The 22,799-nt window shown below is 38.0% G+C and overlaps 1 protein-coding gene across 1 annotated transcript in view; it reads right to left on the bottom strand.

Moving 5' to 3' along the window:
* GUCY1A2 (guanylate cyclase 1 soluble subunit alpha 2) overlaps positions 1-22,799 on the bottom strand; it is a 271,854-nt gene that overhangs the window by 235,227 nt on the left and 13,828 nt on the right. The window contains exon 2 of the mRNA XM_074335531.2: positions 7,263-7,324. Coding sequence (XP_074191632.1) covers positions 7,263-7,324 — 62 coding nt within the window. The remainder of the gene's footprint in view (positions 1-7,262; positions 7,325-22,799) is intronic.

Below are 22,799 nucleotides of genomic sequence, written 5' to 3'. Positions count from 1 at the left end.
GAAGAGAGTGTTTTTCCCCTCTCCTACGAGAAAAGGTGAGAAGAGGTATATTCCCTGTGGAAGCCCAGTTAGTGAGAGAGGGGTCCACCCCGACAGAGTTTGGGGTTTGAGAGTCTCATTCCTCAGTGAACAGGTGCTGAGGAATTCTGGATCATCCCTCTGTGCCTGACTGAATAGAGAAAGAAGGTTCCAGGGAGGGTTATAATAGGGAAAAGAAATAGAGCCTACTTGAGAGCAGCCTACAGCCCCACCATTTGACAAGGCAAAAAAAAAAGAAAAAGAAAAAAATGAGTTTCCCATGGATTAGGGAGACGCCACTACAGAGAGGCAAGCCTGAGTTGTCCCATGGCATGATTTTCCCAGTCTAGAGACTGCAGCCAGGGGCAGGAATTTCCTAGCAAGACTGTCCTCAGCTCCAGGGCATGGGGCATCTGAAGCAAAGCGGAGCCCATACATGCACCTCACTGAGGGCATTACAGCCAAGAAAGGACTATTACAACCACCAGTGAATTTAGAAAGCCTCCTGCCATTTTTCCATTTCATTCTTGCCTGACACAACACCTCAGAAGAGAAAGGGACATAGAAAGGAGTGCATTGGGACAGAGGAGTGAAAAACCACATCATATCCTCTCTACACTGCATTCCAAGTTCCTCAGGACAAGCCTGACCCCAGCAAAGAGGGATATGAGAGTGAGATTGGATAAGAGATGGAAAATCTCTATTGGTCTGTAGTGAGTGAACTTTATACTCCCTGAAAGAACTTGGAAAACAGACCAATCTGCTCAAGCTAATATCAAAGGGAACTCATGCTAGCATGTTTGAAGTGATTGGAGAGAAAAAATGAAAGGGTTTTATGTTTGTACACCTCCCTGAGATTAGCCTCCAATAAACGAGTTAGGCAAAATGCTTACTACAGTTTCTAGAATGCAGGATTCACTCAATAAAAGACGGAACTGGGAGCACAGGTATTAAACAAATACAGTGTCATTTGTAAACCAAACTCTACCATTTTCATCAGAGTACTCTTAAACAAAATATTTTATCTCACAGCCTCAATTTACTTATCTGTACAATGATTCTATGAAATAGTTGGTTAGGATGAAATAGATGGTTAGGAGGAAATAAAATAACCAGCATAAAGTGAGCAGTATATTGCCTCAAACATAGGGAGCAATCCAGAGATATTAGCTTTCATCTAACTTCTTGTTTTTATTCAATAAGGTAGTTACTCTTCTTCAATATATAAAAAAAGAAGCTAGATTGTTTTAGATAACACAATTTACAGCCACAAAAACTGACCATGGAAGCATAAGTAATATCATTGAAGTTTGTTTCCCAGAATAATCAGGATTCACCCACTCCTAATTTCACTTCTAATATTCTATTGAAATTATTCTAGCTTAATTCCTATTCAATTGTCAAAAGAAAAAGAGAACAGAAGGTTGGCTGTATAAAACAAACATAGGGCCCACAGTGATAATTGAAGTAACAGAATTTAATTTTAGATGACTATAGGAAATGATGTCCCAGGCTAATATGAGGTTGGCAGCAGTCCTACCCATGGTAATAGCATAATGATACTTATTCTGGAAAAAAGCATAAGAAGAATGACATGATTCTAAATACATATTTCTTTAATTTTTAGTGATTAAAATACATAATGAATGAACATTATATCACAGAAAGGTAGATTATCATGTGTGTTCCAATCTTAGTTTTAAAGAAATCTCTGCTTTGTCTACACTGCCATTGTAATCCTTTTTTTTTTTTTTTTTTTGGTGGGGGGTGTGGGGGGGGAACTATAGACCAGTAGGAGTAATGTAGTATAAACAGCAGTTGGGTTAGGCACTCTAGAGGCAGAAATTTAGGTTCAAAAAAATCTAAACTCTGTAAGAAGAAAGCTATAGCTGCAACATGAATTGAGCATGTTTAGCTCCTGATGCTAAACAACTGATTTCAAACCTTTACAGGAGGACAGAGAAAGGATATAGCAGGAGGATAAAGGGAACAACAATCAACAAAAATAGAGGTGCAAAGGAGTCAGGTACTAATAGTAGTAATAATAATTCAATAAATGTATTGGTGACCTTTGTGGACCAGGCACTGTACTAACTACTTTATATGATATGACTTAACACATTATTATCATTAATATTTCCTTTAAACTTCACCCCAACCCTGCAATTATTCTCATTTTAACAATGAGAAGACTGAGGTTGAGAGGTTACATAATCTGCCCAAGATCATTCAAAGGTAGAATCCAATTTTAAGCTTAGTAAATTTGGTATGTCTACTTCCAAAGCACATTTTCTCAGTTGCTGTTCTATACTACAGAACAAAGATGCACGGAGAAAGAAAAGGGTACAAGATAATGGCAAGAATGACATGAGAAACAAAAGTCAACATAAACCAGGTTTTCCTCAATCCTGAGTTCCTTTAAATCCCTAAGGGGAAAGCTGCCTGTCTTCTACTTTCCTTTTTGCTTCCCACTGTTCTTTCCACCCCACATGCCCAAAGACCTATTCTATACCCTAGAAGCTTGAATTAAAGTGGCACAAAGATGTACACTCAATGACACCTTTTCTCATTTTAGGTTAAGGGAGGAAGACTGTGCTACACGAACAAGAAGCTATCTAAGTGAACATGTTTGTGCAGAGCTCATATAATAATCAAAACCAACCACAAAGTCAATCTGACACACATTGGCAGAACATTAAGCATAAATGGAAACCTATGCAGATAAATCAGTATAATTTAGCTATAAAGAAAAGGGTAGATACTACAACTATAATTTTAGAACTATAATGGACCCTGGCTGGAGATTATGTCAACCCTTCATTTTATACCCCCTTCCAAGCCTAATATACTTTCTTATCCACTATACACATACCTCTGTGTACATACTCCTAGAGTGCAATTTATTCATTTCTTCACATTCCCCCTCCTATCCCCCCAAAATTGTTAGTCCCTCCTATGTACCAAGCACTTACAAAGGTACAGGAATATAAAAGTAAATAAAATAAATAACTAAATAATAAAATAAGCAAGATAATATAAGCTAATGATAAGCACTATGAAAAGCAATAATAAAACATAATAAAACAGGGGCCGGCCCGGTGGCTCAGGCGGTTAGAGCTCCATGCTCCTAACACCAAAGGCTGCCGGTTCGATTCCCACATGGGCCAGTGGGCTCTCAACCACAAGGTTGCCAGTTCAATTCCTCGAGTCCCGCAAGGGATGGTGGGCTCCGCCCCCTGCAACTAAGCTTGAACACGGCACCTTGAGCTGCGCTGCCTCCCGGATGGCTCAGCTGGTTGGAGCTCGGGTTCTCAACCACAAGGTTGCCAGTTTGATTCCTCAAGTCCCGCAAGGGATGGTGGGCTCCGCCCCCTGCAACTAAGCTTGAACACGGCACCTTGAGCTGCGCTGCCTCCCGGATGGCTCAGCTGGTTGGAGCTCGGGCTCTCAACCACAAGGTTGCCAGTTTGATTCCTCAAGTCCCGCAAGGGATGGTGGGCTGTGCCCCCTGCAACTAGAAACGGCAACTAGACCTGGAGCTGAGCTGCGCCCTCCACAACTAAGACTGAAAGGAAAACAACTTGACTTGGAAAAAAGGCCTGGAAGTACACACTGTTCCCCAATAAAGTCCTGTTCCCCTTCCCCAATAAAATCTTTAAAAAAAAAAACATTGGGGTTAGAGACAGGTAGGGATGGAGGGCTACTTTAGATTGGGTGGTCAGGGAAGGCCCTCCTGAAGATATCACATTTAAACAGATATCTAAATGTATAAAAGACACCTAAATGTATAAAAAGAATAATCCCCACAAACATCTGGGGACAGAGCATTCCAGGAAAATGGAACAGTACATGCAAAAGCCTTGAAGCTGAGCAAGCTTGGTATAGTTGAGAAACCAACAGATGGCTGGAATGGCTAGAGTGGAGTGAAATAGGGGGAGTGGAAGGGAGTGAAATCAGAAAAGTTAACAAGAGGACAGATCACAGGAAGAGTTCAGACTTTATTCTTTCACAGTACGTCAATATATTCAAAGCAGGGATTTCAAACCATGATCCCTGGACCAGCAGCATCGACATAATCTGGGAACTTAGAAATGCCAATTTTGAGTCCCTCCCAGACATACCTGATCAGAAACTCTGGGGGTAGGACCCAGCAATCTCAGTTTTAATAAGCCTGACAGGTGATTTTGATACACATTAACAGTTAAGAACCACTGGTTTAAACTAAGGAAGTGTCATGATCTAATTTTTCAATCACTTTGCTGCAGTGAAAATATGTTAAGGGAGAGGAGTAGAAGCCAGAAAACTAGATGGGAAGGAATCTCTAGGTGAGAGACGATAGTGACAGTGGAGATGAAGAGAAAATTTATCACATTGCATGAATAAATTATTTTAGCACTCATTTTCCCAACTTGAGTGGTGTCTATGAATAAATAAATGAACAAGTGAATGGATGAGTTAAGGACTAGAACAAACGTTTAAGGATAAAGTTGCTGAGATACAGAAAGGCTATCTTACTCCCTAACAAGAGACTCCATGGGCTATTCCCTCCCAATCCTCCATCTGCGTGATCCTTTGAACAGCTGCTCCCTGCATTCAAGTCTAGGTCTTGGAGACTAAAAATGCCTCCAAGAATTTCTAAGGGCTACCGCTGTATGAATTCATGAAGAAGAAGAATCATACAATCCTGGAATTCTGATAAATAAAGTAGATCCAAGGGCAGAGTTTTAAAGGAGAGGAAAGGGAGAATGGAAAGGTGAGTGGTTAAAGACCGAATTAACAAATTTAAAAGAACAAAACATTAAAAGAGAAGGGCTAGCTTCTACTCTCTGCTATCTGTTGGCATCCATCATCCCAACCCACTGGCACCTAAAAACTAAATTACCTCAAGACACGTCTTAGGCAAAGCCCAATTTCAGGGATTAGGAAAAGCATCTTTCCCACCCTAACCGCCCCTGAAATATGTACAATAATACTTGCCAGTCAATGCCTCTTCTCAAGGGCCTGAAATTCCTTTGACTGTAAGGAATGTATTTCTTTTCAGAGATAAAAAGCCTTTAATTGGATTTTCTTAAGAGGAACAACATATAGGTATGAATATATGTTAATCCAAATATTAGTGGTAATAGATGCTCTCCTTTTTTGTTATTGAAAAGAGAAACAGAAAGCAGAAAGCAGTCTAAAAGGCAAAAGAGGGAGTTAGACATAGAAGCCATGACTGAAGGAAAACGGAAAACAAAGTCAAGAAAAGCAAATACTCTGCCAACTCATCCTTTTTGTCTTCATCAGCATGAGTACAAATAAAGGCAGTAAGCAAAGGTACTTCAAGTCCTCAGCAGACAGCCAGCATCCAAGTGAAAATATGCTAATACGTCTATTTGGAATCAGTCGGACATCAAGACACGCATTCTGTTTTCATTATACTGGGTTCTGCACCAAACAGAACTAGAAAAGACCATTTAGGCAATGAACAAAGATCCACCACTGGCTGTGTCTACAAAGATGAACAGAAGAGGAGAGTTGAGGCAGTAATTTAGATAAAAGAGAATTCCATCTTACGAATGGAAAAAATCTGCTGATTATGGTAATATATTTTAGTTATCTATTTTGATCACATTTATAAGATTCCCACTTCAATTTGCCATGAAGACATACTTTAGTTCACAAATGAGACCATTTTATCAGTTACTATTTGATTACAGAACAGACAGGGCATTCATAACTCCAGAAAACGATTTGCATTTCATTACTGGTATTGTTATACAAATATTTGTAATAATAACGATGATGATGAACTGAAGAGCAAACACGTAGTACTTACCACATACCAGGAATTGGTCTAAGTATATTGACTAATTTAATCCAAACACCATACTTGGAAAGCAGCATATCAAATGAGAGTGATTGTTTTATTTTAGAATGTGTGGGGAGAGATTAATTTGACATTCCTTATCTCCATTAGGATAAACCATTTAAAATCTCTAATGGCCTAAAACTAAAAGCCATCTCATGAGTTTAAATAATATGTTTTTCCTAGTACTGCACTCTTGAGGATTGATGTGACAAATTTTCGAAGCAATTCCCTTTGAAATGACAATTAACATAACCATTAAGTACTTCAAGTGATGGCATTGTACAAGGTACTGAGATTATTTTTCCAATAAATTCTTTTCCCTTTTGTTTTGTAAAAAAAAAAAAAATCACACAATATCCTAATAGATAAAAATGTATTCTTGATCTCCATAGAAATGACTGCTAGCCATAAATGTTAAATGATTCCCAAAAGTATTTCAAGAGGTACCAGGGTTTGAATTTTGACTTTTCAAAAATTCTTAAAATCCTACAAAGATAAATCACTGTAGCACATAAAGAATATTAACAAGGTGAATTAAAAATATTTATTGCCTCTAATGTCAATGAATTTAATTTAAATCGCTAGATTGCATCAGAAAGTGAATTTAGGATTTTGTTTTTGCCAGTTGCTTTCTGCCATAGCCAATCAAAGGTATGCCTTACACTCATATGGAGCTTTCTGTTTACAAAATATTTTCATTGAAATTATCTCTTTTAATCATGACATCTAATCCTTGATTTAGTTATCATCCTCATCCTTTACAAAAGAGATAAAGTTACTTAAAAGTTCTGTGCTGGTGAGTCCTTGAATTCCTTTTTTTCTACCTCAAGTTTTACTTCACACCATTTCACAACGATGTCAAGAAATGAGGAATTAATTAAAAAGGAAAAATATGTGGCATGTAACTCTAGCTAAAATAATACTTCTCACTGAACTATACAAAGCTTGTAATTTTTGATTAAACTTTACTGAAGGATGCTAAAATCCCATTTAAATCCTCTTAGTTGATACTATTAAATCTTACCACATTACTAAGGCAAAATTATGAGAGTCAATGGATGAGAATGAGTGTAAGAACACAAGAAGAAAAAAGATAGAAAAAGAGAAAGAGAAAGAAAGAAAGAAAGAAAGAAAGAAAGAAAGAAAGAAAGAAAGAAAGAAAGAAGAAAAGAGAGCAATACCAAAAGGGAATTTCATTTAAAAGGATTAAACACAAATAAACCAAAGGCAGTCACTCCAAGGGCCCCTTATAAGCCCCCCACTCCACACTAGAGCATAGCCCCTATGAAATAAGGTTGACCTGGGTGGCAGAAAAACCACACGCTCAACAGCTATGTTTGAGTAATTATCTTTAATTTGCCCCCAGTAATGACCAAAATCCATTTTTACTTACCCAATAACTTGATGCTCATAATACTGCAATGTCCTCTTGAGAGTTTGCTGAATCGTCTGAGGCTACAGGATAATAACAATAATAAAAATAAATTATCAGCAAATTAGTGCCATTCCCATTCTGAGCATCATAGGCAGATATGTAGCTTCTGATCTCATAAGAGTTTTCACTTTACAATATTAACCCATTATGCATTTTGCCATGTATTTTCCCCACAGGAACTAATATGAGGCACTCAGCAATTACCCCCGAATTTCCCAATTTCAAATATGATAGCGTTTCCTAGCCATATTTTTCCCAGTTCTTTTGTACCAGCTATTAAGTTCAAAAAAACACTCACTGACTGCCTATAACTAGCCAAGGCCTAGGGAGCAGTGGGGAGAGCGTATACAGAAGAAATATGGGTCATGCCAACAGCAAGCCTGACTTCCTCAACGATACAAGAGATTTCAAGCAAGGGTTCTGGAGCCTCCAAGAGGTGCCACAAGTGCTCTGGGCTAGAAATGGGTGGGGTCTGAAGTAAATAACTAAACAGCTCATAACCGAATTTTATAATCTTCTCTCTGTGGCAACAGAAGGTAAAGTTTCTTAATCCCAGATCAAGAAATCATTCTTAGACTTATTTAGGCAATAGAGCCTAACCTTGGAGTTTACAGACCTAGGGAGCCACGAAAGTGACACCAAGATCCCAGAACAGATTGTATTAACAAATTATGATAAAAACCAAACTCTCAGTGGCAGGAGTGCGAATTTTTAAAATAATAAAAAGTTGTAGTCAATCAAGCAGAAACAAGCTATCAAAAGCTTATCAAAATACTGACCCAAGATAGCCATGGATGAATTGTAGGGGACCATAATAACTGTGACACAGACCCTTCAAGATGCAAGGCAGTGGGGTAGTTTGGTGACCTAGCGGGCTGCCACTAATCCCACTACAGTAAGAACCTAGACAAGTGTAAAAGGGTAATCTGCAGAAAGGCTCTAGCACAATGTGGTTCTAAGAAGCAGTTAAGAAAGATCAGTTTATCTCGCATCCTTAATCTTTCAGAGTGGCTGCCGTAAAAATATTTGACTTTTTAACAGAGGTTGTTGTCAAGGTTCACCTGGACCCATTCCATGTTCACCTCTATATGAAAACATCCAGGGTAGATGCAACAATCGCCCTACGCAACACTTCAAAGTTTCAACAGCCTCCTTGGTGGGAAATAGTTGTTTTAAAGCTAGGGGAAAGGGAACTTCAATTACATCGAGAGCATCCACTGAGATCTTCTCTACACTATCATTTAGGAGAACCGTCACCCTGAGCAAATCTAAGGCCTCAGACACATGCTTCACGTTAGCTAAGCCAATTCAGGAACTAATTTTAGGAGGAATTGGCCTCCAAGTGTTCAAAGAAAGAGGTCCAGGGCAATTTCTTTCAACAACTGTTTTTCATTTGTACCAGGTTAAAAAGATGAATGTGAGGCCTCAAACCGGCACAGATGTTCCTACACATCAGGATAAAAATCAAAGCAGAGTAAATAGAATGTATTAATATCTAGGAAAGAAAAGTCTTCCCTGAACCAAGAAGCAACGGAGCTGTTGAGAAATCTGAAGAGGATGAAACAAACGCAGCAATCCTAGAGCACATGAAAAGTGTGCTTTAAAAACCCAACCCACGGCCACCCTAAACTAAGTCCTTATCAGTCACCGGCTCAGTACCCATGGGATCTGGGCCTTTTGCACTGGTTTGGCAGTTTCTGAGCTAAGATAACTTTCTCTTTGGCAACACGCCCGAAAAGCAGTGACTATCCACAGGGGGATTATCTTTCCAATAACCTCTGCTCACATAACATGGAACAGAAAGCAGAAACTAGAGTGCTCAGGGCCAGTTAAGACCAGAATGACCTCATTTGTACAAAAGGACTTTTTTTTTTTTCCTGTCCTAGGAATTTCCCAGTCATTAAAAAGCACATGTTTGTGAAAGGAGTTAAGCCTTTTCAAGAGCTGACTTTTTTCTGTTGTGAAACAATTATGTTTACTCCCCAGGAGGAGTTAAATTTATAGTTTCCAAATACATTAAAAGAAAAATGTTCTCTGGGCACATTCAACAAAAGCTTCAACTTGACAAAGCATTTATATATGTCCTGTTGCTTGCCAAAGCCAGTGGGCACACTCTGATGGTCTAAACTACAAGCACAGAAGCTGACTGCAGAGGATCCCCTGATTTTCAGCAGGCAAGGCTGACTGCAACACAGCCCTGACTGCTCAGAATGTCTTAGCTCAGTGGATTCACTGGATCTTCTTCAGAGTTTGCCTGATTGCTCAACCCATGGCTTTATCAGTGAGAGACATCATCACATAACCTCAGGGTCTCTCTGACCTAAATAAAAAAGCACAAATTTAAGACCCATGTGTAGGCCACAACCTTCTGTAGGGTTGCCCTCTGCCTTGATGGCCATAGGGTCCATTTATTAAGTATCCACGTATGTCCGTGATGCAAGTCAGTGTACGACACGTATTAGTGGGAATAGCAAGGGCTATTAAGACATGCACACTTTCTCACCTCTGCCTTACAAATGCATCTCCATACCTGTGCCCTACTCAACAGTTCCATCCAACCTTCTGCAGGGCAAGATCCCATCCCTCTCATTCCTTTAAGAAGGAGTTGAGAAATATGATTTAGAAAAGAGGTAAAACTGAGTTTAAAATCCAGTTCTGTGACTCACTAGATGACCCTGTGCAATTTACTTAAGCTCTCTGAAATAAGATTCTCTACGTATGCATTATTTGTATGGGAATTAATTGAAACAAAGCAAAGTTTCTTGTGCATAGTAGGTACATAATATATGACAGTTGTGACCAAGGTCAGCTGAAAAGCATGGTTCCTGCCTTCGATAGTCTCACAATCAAGTGGAACAGCACAAGGTTAGGTTAGAACATCCACCCCACAAGTGTAATGTCTCAAGATACTCATCACCTAAAAATTCAGTAGACCCACCAATGAGAAAATGGTGCTGATTCCAGCAGACAGAGGGGAAAATAGGAAACCGGAAGCAAATTTATGAATATTTCCAATGAAACTTTCAGATCAGTTCAGGGAGATGGTGACACAAGTAGAATTCTCAAAGTTAAGATTGAAGATAGACTTAAAGCCAGGCCTTCAAGTTGGAAGGACACTGAAGCATCATAGCAAAGGTCAGGACTCCAGACATTATGCTTTATAATTAATAAGAAAAGACCCATAAACTTCCTTCCTAGAACACAAAAGTGTAACAGGAGAGATATGTGGCCTAATAATTTTACCGTATGCTGGATTATCTGAGATACGAGGGTGGGGGAGGAGACAAAACCCAATATTCTGATCATAAAAAGAAAATCAAAGAAGTCTATGATGTTTTTCTGCTTCCCCCAAACTATGATATAGATAGTGGCCTCTTATTGTCTTATTGTCCCCACTCAACACAAAGAAGCAATGGATAAGAAAACAGCTAGAAAGACAAAGCAGTCATCTGTGTCCAGCACACGTATTGTCTGAGACTCAAACAGAAGGTACCCAAAAGCTTCCATCATGTGGCAACAAGAAGCCATCTTCACTTCCAGTCTCATTAACAGTAGTTGGCGAACTTCACTGTAGTTGGCCAGCAATTACCGAACCCCACAGACTAAAGGTTACGCTTATGAAAGGTCATGGGATCCAAAGAGCGAGCCATAAAACTGTCCCAGCAGAGCCAGAGAAATGATCCCTGAGGAGTGGGAGGAAGCAGTTCCCAGCAGCTGGTCCTGCAAGCTCACACAGTCCTGCGGAGGCTCCCACACAGCCCCTGCTCTGGATATCCGTACCAGATGGCGCGGAGATCAGGCAGGAGGCAGGGAGTCGAGGTGCGTGTGTGTGCGTGTGCCTTTGTGTGTGTGTGTGTGTGTGTGTGTGTGTGTGGGCGCGCGTGTGTGTGTGTGTGTGTGTGTGTGTGTGTATCCGTGGCCATGAAACACAGTTGTCATCACACAAAGTATACAGTCACCTTAATTTTATACAGATGAAGAAGTGGAGGCCCAAATTGGTTAAGTAAGTACCCCAAGATCACACAGTTAGTAAATGAGTAAGTAACTGCAAGTCAGGATTGACTTCAAAAAGTGTCCTCTTTCCAACAGCTGCTTTGAGGGTCCCTCTCACCTTTAAGTCTGTCTCTACATTCTTTTCTAATATACACAACACTTCGTTTTGCCAAAAACAAAAACTCCACAGATAATTTAAAAAAAACTCATGTCTGCTTTATAATACATATCCATAAGCTACAGAATTAATAGCAACAATAGGTCTGCCTTTAAAGATACATCCATAAATCGCCATGTTATTTTATTTACTAAATATGAGAAAATTATGTATCAATGTCAGAAACTAAATGCTATGGACATGTATTTAACAATTACTGCTCTAAGACAGTGGTTTTCAACTTAGCCTGCATATTAAAATCACCTGAGGAGCTTATATAAAAAATACCAATGCCTGAGTGCCACTCCCACATTTTTCAATTCAACTAGTCTTGGGGGGGACCCAATTGCTTGTAATGTGTTATCAGGGTTGAAAACCTTTCATTTAGATATAAATGTGATGGTCAAAACCAATACTCTATAAACCATACCTGATTAAGTCAGCATTAATGAGGGGAGTTTATACAAATATCAAGATAAGTAAGCTTCTGACAGGTGTTCACACATAACTGCTAAATTCAACACATTTCCATGTATTAACTGTCACTAATGGCTTATAATCAAATATGAATTTGTTAGATAAACAAAGAACTATATTGCTTGAAGCATAAATATAGGATTTTTAAAAGATTTCCAAGTAGTTCACTCCAGTGCACTTGTGTCAGCATTCAATTTTGTGCTGACATGTACATAACAATACAACAGCTAGTGTGATTGCTGTATTTACTCTATGCAAGGCAGTGCTTTATGCCCATGACATATATAAACTCCGTTGATCTTCTCATCAACATTATATAATTTCTCATTGCATTTACAGATGAGAAAACTGAGACACAGTTTAAGTCCCCTATAAGTAAAAATGAACAAAGCTAGAGTTGAAACTCAGGTAATCTGCTCCAGCATCGAAACACATAATCTCCAACCTACACTGCACATAATATCTAACACTTTATATTTGTTTGAGCACTTAACAATTCATATGTTTAAGGCATATTAATTATCCCAATTGATCCTTATACCAATCCAATGAAATAGTCAAACTGGTGTTATTATCACCACTTAACGGAAAAATGATGAAAGTTAGAGAGACAATCAGTCCTCTTTTACAAAAAGAGGATCTCTTTCCCTAGGAAACTGTCTTCAATAAGAAAGCATTTTTTTAATGTCACCATAAAGTAGAAAATCGCATGGATTCAAATTAATTATTTTCTTTTTGAGAACAAACATAAATGTTCTTTAAACCAAACCTGTAAAACAAAATATACCCAGACAAAATCATATTGCCACAGGCAAAATCATGGATTAAGCCTTATCATAGATGTACTTCCATCTCCCCTTCCATAGCTTCCTCTCATCTTATGGCTCACCTCTTTCCTACCCTCTGAGCAGCTAGCATCTTGATGCTGTGTTCCGATAGGCCAAATCCCCACCATTACATTTAAACTCCCAGAACAAGTCTCCAAAACTCATCATTATATATTCTCTTTCCTTCTCAACAAATTTCGCATCCCCTTAGTACTCTGATCTCAGGTGGGGCTCATGAAAAATCATACCTGCATTTCCTCAAAAGCTTGATCCTCGATCCCTACTAAGGTAGATGATACATGAGTGAGCTTATCCACTTCATATAAGATGGTCGGGACCACCAGTGGTGGAAATTGACAAATAGGCTCATGAGCGATAAACTGAGGGGCAAGGAACCCTTCTCATCATCCTCCAAAACACAATACGGAGAGCTCCACTTTCTCCAAAACATAAAAGCAATTTTCTTATTAGGACATAAATGCCAAAGTCCATGATTTAAAGTGACCAAAATTATAATGTTAGACACCTTATCTTTATAGTTAGGCCCTTAGACACCAATGGATCACATTACATGATTGGTATTATTAATAAAACTAGTAAAACTAATGTCACTTCAAACAACCAGATTAACTCCTTCTAAAAAAGATGTAATAGTAATCATCAATCTTGCTATATATCCAGACATAATATTCATTTTCCCAGCCTCTAACTAAACTTACTACATATAAACCCCTCCCCCAAAAAATAACAGACTGCAAATTAAATATAGAACTTTGAGTCAGGACCTCTGTATTTCAAACCCAGCTGTGCTACTGACCTTTTTATAAAATTAGCCCAAATCTCTTCACCTGGGAGTAAGAAACCTTGGGAAAAAAATGCCTCCCTTTTCCCATCTGAAAAACACTTACAAGAAGTTTGTGGTTCTCAGGGTTATTTTGAAGTAAAGCATTGCAAAATTAAGCACTTGTAAATAGAGGGTAAGAACATACTGGTGAATAAACCACCTTTCAGGAAACTTGGAAGACCATTTCAAGTGGTTAACACCAGTACTTTGCTGAACAAAACTGGTAGTCCAGACAATTAATTACAGAAGGCAAAAATAGTAAGTGTGCTAAAAGGAAAAAACTGAAAGCTAGATGTGCATTATAGTACAGAGTTCTTCTACCCATACTGGTTGAACATGTGCACAACTTCATCCAGGCTCCACTTTGTTCTCCTTGTAAACAGGGGTATACATCTGAGTGACTGCAGGAGAATTCAGGCTGACCTTACGCTAACTGACCCATAAAGGGATTCAAACTGATAACCTTGGTCTTATTAGAAACATGTTCTAATTAGCAAAGCACAGTGGTTATTATCATTATAATTATTGATTGTAACTGAATATGCTTAAATATAATCAATATGATAATTAAGTCTTTCTTCACAAAGTATGCTTGCTTTCCAACTATTTTCCTCTACTTTTATTTTAATGCCTTTCCCAAAGTAGCCATTGAATTTGATTTGATACAAGACCTAATACCATCAATACTAATTTAAGTTGCAAACATACATTCCTTGAACTGATATAGATTCAAAGGGTTATTTATTTATTAGTCCCTCTGTTACTTTCAGACAAGGGAACATGTAAATCACCCAAGAATTTCTGAAGTTTTCAGTGAAGTCCAGAAAATACCACCTTCAGTTTATATAATACTTCATAGTTTACAAATCACTTTCTTTCTCTTCATCTCATTAGATATTCACAACAACCTCATGAGTCTCAAATACAATTACCCATACTTTACAGATGAAAAAACTGAGATTCAGGAAGGTCAAAGTGCTTTCCCTCAGTTGGAAGAGCCACCTACAAGACGACGACTTAGGTCTTCTGTGCTTTTTCTCCCACAAGCTGCTGCTCCCATTCACTTTGGTGAGTATTAGGATATTCTTCCATGTCTCTAACCGAAATCCCTATTTGCTTTTATTTTCTCTAATAAATATAAAAACAATGTTGTAAAATTGTTTTCCCAAATTTGTAAATTTTGCTATTGTCATTTAAATTTCTCTGGTATGATCATTAACTTCTTAATAGAAAAACTTTAGGAGAAACATACTTCATTGGTCACCATCTTGGCCAACTTAGCTGTGTGAACAAAACTACTATGAGTCAAGATGGAGCTGCTTGTGGACACCGTCTCGGGAAAACCAATCATGCTAAACTGCAGACACTTAGAGGGCCACGGCTCCAGTCCTGAACCCTTCCTTCGAACAGAATCTCACAGATGGCACGGGTTCAGTCTACAAAGTGAAATAAGGCTAAACTTTCTGGATTAAATACTGTAACAGCAGTCAACAATGTTAAGTGCCAAATGTCAAACACTGGACCCAACATTATATGAAGCAACTCCTTTAATCCTCACAAAAATCCTAAAAATGTAAAAACTAAACCTAGAGAAGTTAAAAAAAACTTGCCCGAAGTCGCTTCAGTAGTGTCTAAGTCTATGTGAGCTTGTCATCTACATGGTCTGCCAATTAAGTTCACGAACTTGTTGCAATGGTGTAGCTAACCTTTTTTGATACCAGAGGGATTATTCATTATGAATTTGTACCAACTGGACAAACAATTAACCAAGTTTACTATTTGGAAGTGCTGAAAAGGCTGCGTGAAAAGTTAGACGACCTGAACTTTTTGCCAACCATTCATGGCTCTTGCATCATGACAATGCACCAGCTCACACGGCACTGTCTGTGAGGGAGTTTTTAGCCAATAAACAAATAACTGTATTGGAACACCCTCCCTACTCACCTGATCTGGCCCCCAATGACTTCTTTCTTTACCCGAAGATCAAGGAAATATTGAAAGGAAGACATTTTTATGACATTCAGGACATCATGGGTAATACAATGACAGCTCTGATGGCCTTTCCAGAAAAAGTTCCAAAATTGCTTTGAAGGGTGGACTAGGTGCTGGCATCGGTGCAGAGCTTACCAAGGGGAGTGCTTCGAAGGTGACCATAGTGATATTCAGCAATGAGATATGTTGCACTTTTTCTAGGATGAGTTCACGAACTTAATTGTCCGACCGCATATGTTTGAGGCCTCCAAAAGCCAAGTTTCTCATCTGCTCCTCCAAACTAAAATACATTGTTCTGTCTTCAGCAAGGCAGAAAAGGTTACAGTTGAAAGGAAGTAAGTCTGGGCTAGATTGTGTGATTTCCGATACAGGTTTTTATTTTTCTGAACCTCAATTTCCTTTTTTATAAAATAGAAATATTCCTAACATAACTATTTCTCAGGGTTATTGCAAAGTCAAAATGAAATAAAACTATAAAGTATTATATAAATATGTGCCATAAGATGATTCTATGGGGGAAAAAAAACTCTCTTGATGAGGAAGTAGTCAAAGATTGTTAAATTGAACTAAACTGACCATGTCTAACATCCAGGGCTGCTGCCAGACATGCCTCGAAGTCCAAAGATGCCAATTAGATGCTGCAAAGCTAATTAGTGCCATTTCAACTCCAGAGGACCATACTGGAGAACAACAGCCCTCATGTCAGGAAATAATTTCTAGCTTTTTAAAAGAGCTTCGCACCCTCCACTTGAGCATTTCCAAAGAATTCCCTATCATCTCCAGTACTTGGGAGCTACAGTGCGGTATTTCCCAGTCAGTAAGAGCCCAGAAATAAGGGAATATTTCTGTTTGACAGTGAAATTAAAAATTAACACATCAAACAGGGAACTGTTCTATCAACCCCAAATACACTGACTTAAACAATAATTTGTAAATGGATGACAAAAAATTACCTCCAATCACCAGCCAGGGTACAGTTCCAAGCAGACTGGGCCACTGAATGTAAATGAGATGAAACGAGGGAGAGTGTGGGGAAAGCTGGTGAAGTTAGAGAGGGCATCCAGAGGAAAGAGAAGGGAGGGGAACAGTTTAGGAAACATTAAACCTAATACTGCTCAGGGGCATATTGGTCCTCTGTCACATTGAGAAAGATTCTTCCTAAAGTAGGGAAAATTTTTCAACCGTCTTCACTAAAAAGGGAACCTTAATAACGGATGTGGAGCCTCAGGTCTCATTGGCAAGGCCTTCCGTGCAACCAGACAGCTCCTTCAACTGGACTGGAGAATTTGGCATGAAATTCATTTTGCTTGGACCCTAAATGGATTAAAGTAAACTTTTGATTATGACTTGACCCCTCATGTCGATTACAGAGGTAAGAAATGTACTGACCATGCAAACTCTGAGTAAGAAGCCTCATTTCAGTCATTGCTCACGTCAATAAGTAAACTGTAATTCAGATGCCAACCAAGTGCCATGGACATTTTGTTTAGCCAGTGGCTGCGAGTCTGATTATTTCAGGACACTGACAAGAACAAGTCTTTGGAGTTTAAAAGTCTCAGATGCTGAGATATGCCGAAACCATCAACACACTACCCAGGGCGGGTCCGACCCAGCTCTACTGCTTCAACCTCTCTTGGAAGATACAACTCAATAAGGGTCTAAATATAATCAGATCAAGTGTTGATTATAATCAGATGATCCAAATGGATATGCAATGTGCTTACTAGGCAAATGTTGGGCAGCTAATGACTACCACATGACTAGTGTTTATAAGGCTCCACATACCTAAGCTAGAGTACAGATAATCAAACTCCTTTCTGGAAAAGAAACATGCAGGTGGAAGAACACACACTACGTGACATGAAAAGTCTTACTGTCTTTCACTTCACTCTATCTGACCACATTTTTTAACCTAGGCATCACTTCATTATAATAATTATATGTTACTATTATGTTACTTCCTCATTTCTTCTATTATGTTATTATACCAAGTTATGTATATCAATGGGTATGCACAATTATATACAATCTATGAAGAAAAACACAGACTCTTATGCATGTAATTATTTCTATGAAACCATGACTTCCTTCATATTCAGAAATCAAACTACATACAAGTAATGTCACTGCTCTTCCCAGACTCTGCTGCATAAGCTAAGCTGTTGGCAGAAATGATAGCTTTTGTCATTCTGTTCATAGCTGCCTCCACCCATGGGAGCCTGGAGCATACAAACATGACAGTAGACAGGCAAAGTAGGTCAGTCTAGAGGCAGATTCCTGATGAAGAAAGAGTCCTTTGTCATTTCTGTGTTGTGTGGACTTACAACACAGTCAGGAGCAAAACAATTGGTGAGAGGTGGTAAGATTCAAGAAAACCAACAGGAAATTCCTTCAAGTGTGTTCTTTATTTCAGTTATTGTATTCTTTAGTTCTAACTGGTTGTTCTTAATGATTTCTCTATCCTTCTTTATGTCGTCACTAATCTCCTCAAACATTCTTATCATCAGTGTTCTCTGCACTGTACACCTGAAGAAGAAGCTGAATAATAATGAATGTCAACTATAATTATATATATATATATATATATATATATATATATATATAATTTATACATATATAAAATTATATACATAACCATAAGAAGTGGAGTACAGCGTAAGGAATAGAGACAGTGGAAAGGTAATGGCTGTGTGCGATGTCAGAGGGATAGTAATTAGGGGAGGGGGTTATCATTTTGTGAGGGTTATCAAATGTCTAACTATTACATTGTTTTGTACACCTGAAACTAATAATAAAAAGAAAAGAAAAGAAAAGAAAAGAAAAGAAAAGGAAAAGAAAAGAAAAGAAAAGAAAAGAAAAGAAAAGAAAAGAAAAGAAAAGAAAAGAAAAGAAAAGAAAAGAAAAGCCAACAGGAAATTGCTACCAGCCACCCCTCAGCAAGTCACAGAGTAGGAAACATACAGGAAGTGAAATAGGGAGTCTACACTGGACAACACTGTGCATGGTAACAGATCATGGACATGTCGAGAGACATGTCGTGGTGGAAGAGCTTAGGACCTGAAACAGGAGAATCGGGCACTAAAACATAGGTGGTTAACAGCTTCTTGACTTTGGGCAAGTTACTGTTCCTCTCAACTTTTATTTCCTAATCTTTAATTTGGGCCTAAAATTAATCCTTGCCTTGCCTACCTCATACATTTCCTGGGTGAATCAGGGTGGCATAACGTATATTAAACCATGCTTTATAAACTCTAAACAGATGCCATTCATTACTTGTGGCTTTTCTATTTGGAAAGTATAGGTCAACACATCATCCCCTCGCAGTCCTAAAGTAGGGAGAACAAAGGAGGAAAAAAGTGGTGTCACTAATGCTTTATGTTCTCCGTATTAAAAACAGTATAGTTGTTGAAAGCCCATTTTTTCAAAATTCTCTTCCAATTTGCTTACACTAAAAACTATTCAAAATAAGCCATCCTTCACAAAAATGGCCATCATAACATGAAATGTTGTGTTCATTTTAGAAGATATCAAAACTTGTTCACATTAGAACGAAATTTTTAACTCTGTAGTACATCTCAGCCATTTGTCTCGTTACCTAATGGAAAATTAGTAACTGGGAAAAGGGTCGGTAAAAAGGATATGAGTAAGAAAGGGATATTGGGAACAGCTGCCTATAGAAGAGGGGAAATGTTTCTGGCACAGTATTGTTTTTTTCAAATTCTTTCTAGAACACAACACGAGTTGTAAATATCTTGTTCTGCCATTCAGTTTTACACATATCACTCAAGATTGACCCACATTCACACCAAACAACAGGAATTTTAATAACATGATGCTTAGGAACAAGGTACTGATTGGGTATATTCTCCATTTTCCATTTTTTAAAAATAGTTTAATTTTCTTGCATGCATAAGGGCCTTTAACTGGAAATTCCAAGGCAAACCTAGTGCAGGAGCATCCATAATTGGAATAACGCATATTAATCCATAAATTATGCATATAAGTAGCAAAATCTGTGGAATCTCTAAGTATTATAAAACATAAGGACAATATCAGCCCCATTTAGTCCTACGAGCCTTATTTAACAGGAACCCTGAGGGAGTAGTAATGGTTCTTTAAAATAACAGAAAATAGTTTATGATAAAAAATTAATATAGTACCACCTAATCAAAGATGCTGCATATTATTATTGTTTTTACCTCCCAATATGTCTGTGTTATTCCTACAAACCAAGAACATTAAATAATTTCCTATAGCTACAGAGATCTCTAGCTGGCTGCCTGAGGAGCACCCAGACATAACCACTTCTATGTAGCCATCAATACAGGTCAGAGCCTTATGGGGTAGACACCAGCTTTGATTTTAGAAGCATCAAGTGAGCTATCCCCATCCCATCCATCACCTAATCCTCTCTGGAAAAAACTTACTTTCACTCCTGTAAAGGTGCTTAAAATCAAGGAAGGCACTTTTCAATTAATTATTTAACATGATAAGCTCTTTAAAATGTACACAGTCCAATTTGTCTAGTGAGAGAGACTCATTGATTTTGTGGCATAAGGTTTTGATATAGGAATCAAGAGAGACAGATATATGCATATCTATACATATACAGAGGGTGCCAAAAACATGTATACGGGGCGGCCGGTTGACTCAGTGGTTAGAGTGCAGTGTTCATAACACCATTGTTGGTTTGATTCCCACATGGGCCAATGAGCTGCGCCTCCCACAACTAGATTGAAAAAAAAAAAAAAAATGACTTAACGTGGAGCTGATGGGTCCTGGAAAGACACACTGTTCCCCAACCCCCAATAAAAAAAATAAAAATAAAAATACTTTAAAAAATTGTTGTAAATGTGTACATGTTTTAAGAAAGGAAGAGTATATAAAAATTGTAATACTCAATATATACTGGTAGCAAAAGATGAATACAAGTTATATTTGACTTCGTAATTATAAGAGGTACTCAAAGTGGTTGCCATCAGCATCCAGACACCTCTGAATACAGCCACTTGTATACATTTTTTAGCACCCCCAGTGTGTGTGTGTGTGTGTGTGTGTGTGTGTGTGTGTGTGTGTGTAAATGTAGAGATACAAAGAGAGAGAAATTGAGAATAGGGACTACCAAAAGTAAATGCCCCTACTTCACAATTTTTTGTCAACCTAAACCCATAATATATCAGAGTTTAAACTAGTATAAAATGCCAAGGCAAAAACTTTGATTTGTTTTACTTTGATATGCCTTTGCTTTGTGGATCTATTAGTCACTCTGGAAGAGCAAAATAATAAACTTTGTTATTTTAGGTTTTTAAGATGTTTCTAGGCAGGTTTGATTTACAAATCAAAAAATACTTGAATACCTTATCTAATGAGCAAAATTGGTCGGATCTTATTTTTAGATTCCTATTTGTAGACTCATACTTTATAGTTTAATAATGGTAACACATTTACTGGCCTGTATTTGAAAGTGACTTACTCGTATGGGGTCTGATAATTAAGTTTGCGAACTTGTTGCAATGATGTTGCTAACTTTTTTGATATCAGAGAGATTATTCATTATGAATTTGTACCAACTGGACAAACAGTTAACCAAGTTTACTATTTGGAAGTGCTGAAAAGGCTGTGTGAAAAAGTTAGATGACCCAAACTTTTCGCCAACAATTAATTCACGGCTCTTGCATCACGAGCTCACCAGCTCACACGGCACTGTCTATGAGGGAATTTTTAGCCAGTAAACAAATAACTATATTGGAATACCCTCCCTACTCACCTGATCTGGCCCCGAATGACTTCTTTCTTTACCCCAAGATAAAGGAAATATTGAAAGGAAGACATTTTGATGATATTCAGGACATCAAGGGTAATACAACGACAGCTCTGATGGCCATTCCAGAAAAAGTTTCAAAATTGCTTTGAAGGGTGGACTAGGTGCTGGCATCGGTGCATAGCTTCCCAAGGGGAGTACTTCGAAGGTGACCGTAGTGATATTCAGCAATGAGGAACGTAGCACTTTTTCTAGGATGAGTTTGCGACTTAATTGTCTGACCTGGCATGCATTCTCTGAAAAATTATTATGTCTCCCAGGGTAAGTTCTAATAAAATGATTTTTCCAACAACATGTCCAATGGAATTGTTGATTTCTATCATTACAGTCGTCATTCGTGCCATTAAGATGACATAGCCCATCGCTATTAGGTTGGTGCAAAAGTAATTGTGGTTTAGAAGGTTTAAAATAATTACAAAACCGCAATTACTTTTGCACCAACCTAATATAATCAAAATAATTGGATAACTATGTTAACCAGGTATTTGAGACCTAGATTCTTCTCAGTAGTCAAGAATGCTAGGCTAATAGTGAAAAATTACACTTACAATTTAATTCAGTATTTGATTTCCTCCATCTTCCCCCACTCCCATCCCAAAAATGCAGCTGAAGAAGGAGAGAGCTGCCCAGGAGCTTAAAGAGACAGCAGGCAGCCTCATACACCGCAGTTCCCAAGTTAGCCCCTTGCAAGCTGCGGATAAATCCCATCCATTCTCCGTCAGCAGAAAAGTTAGGTTTGTACTTTACAAGCACACTTTTAGAAAAAGAATTTCATTCAGAACAAAAGGAAAGAGTGGTTTTCTTTGAAATATGTTTATAATGGCAGTAAGGTAACACGAGAGGGGAAAAAAAGAAAGATTTTATAGATTACAAATACTGTCAGGTCCACAAAGCATTTATTGATCTTTATATCAGGAGGAAACAATAAATCTCTCTTCTCCAGGATCCACACTAGAAATCCCTTCATATCTGTCTAAAGCTTCAAATGGAATTACAATAGTCTGTAGCTAAAATTTACTCTTTCCCTCAGTCTTTGTTCTATTACAACATAATCATCTCATTATTATCACTCCTTACAACAAATGCTTTTGGAGGCAGATTCCTTTTTAAGGAGATAAAAGACATTTTCATTACTTGTGGCAAATTTTTAAACGACACAAGCGTAATTATTCCTACTCCAGATTTCTATTAAATGACATTTTCAAATTCAGAATCCAATGCAGAGTCATTTCTCTTCTGCCCTATATAATCAATAAGAGAGAGCTACATACATACATATATATATAGATAAATAATGATGACAGATAGATAGATAGATAGATAGATAGATAGATAGATAGATAGATAGATTTCAAAATGCTATTAAAATAAACTCAGGTTTATA

The sequence above is a fragment of the Rhinolophus sinicus genome, chromosome 14 (genome assembly GCF_057876585.1).
Source record: "Rhinolophus sinicus isolate RSI-liver-muscle chromosome 14, RSI-T2T, whole genome shotgun sequence".
NCBI lineage: Eukaryota > Metazoa > Chordata > Mammalia > Chiroptera > Rhinolophidae > Rhinolophus > Rhinolophus sinicus.
Note: the sequence above shows the minus strand (reverse complement) of the source record. Positions and strands in the feature narration are given on the sequence as shown.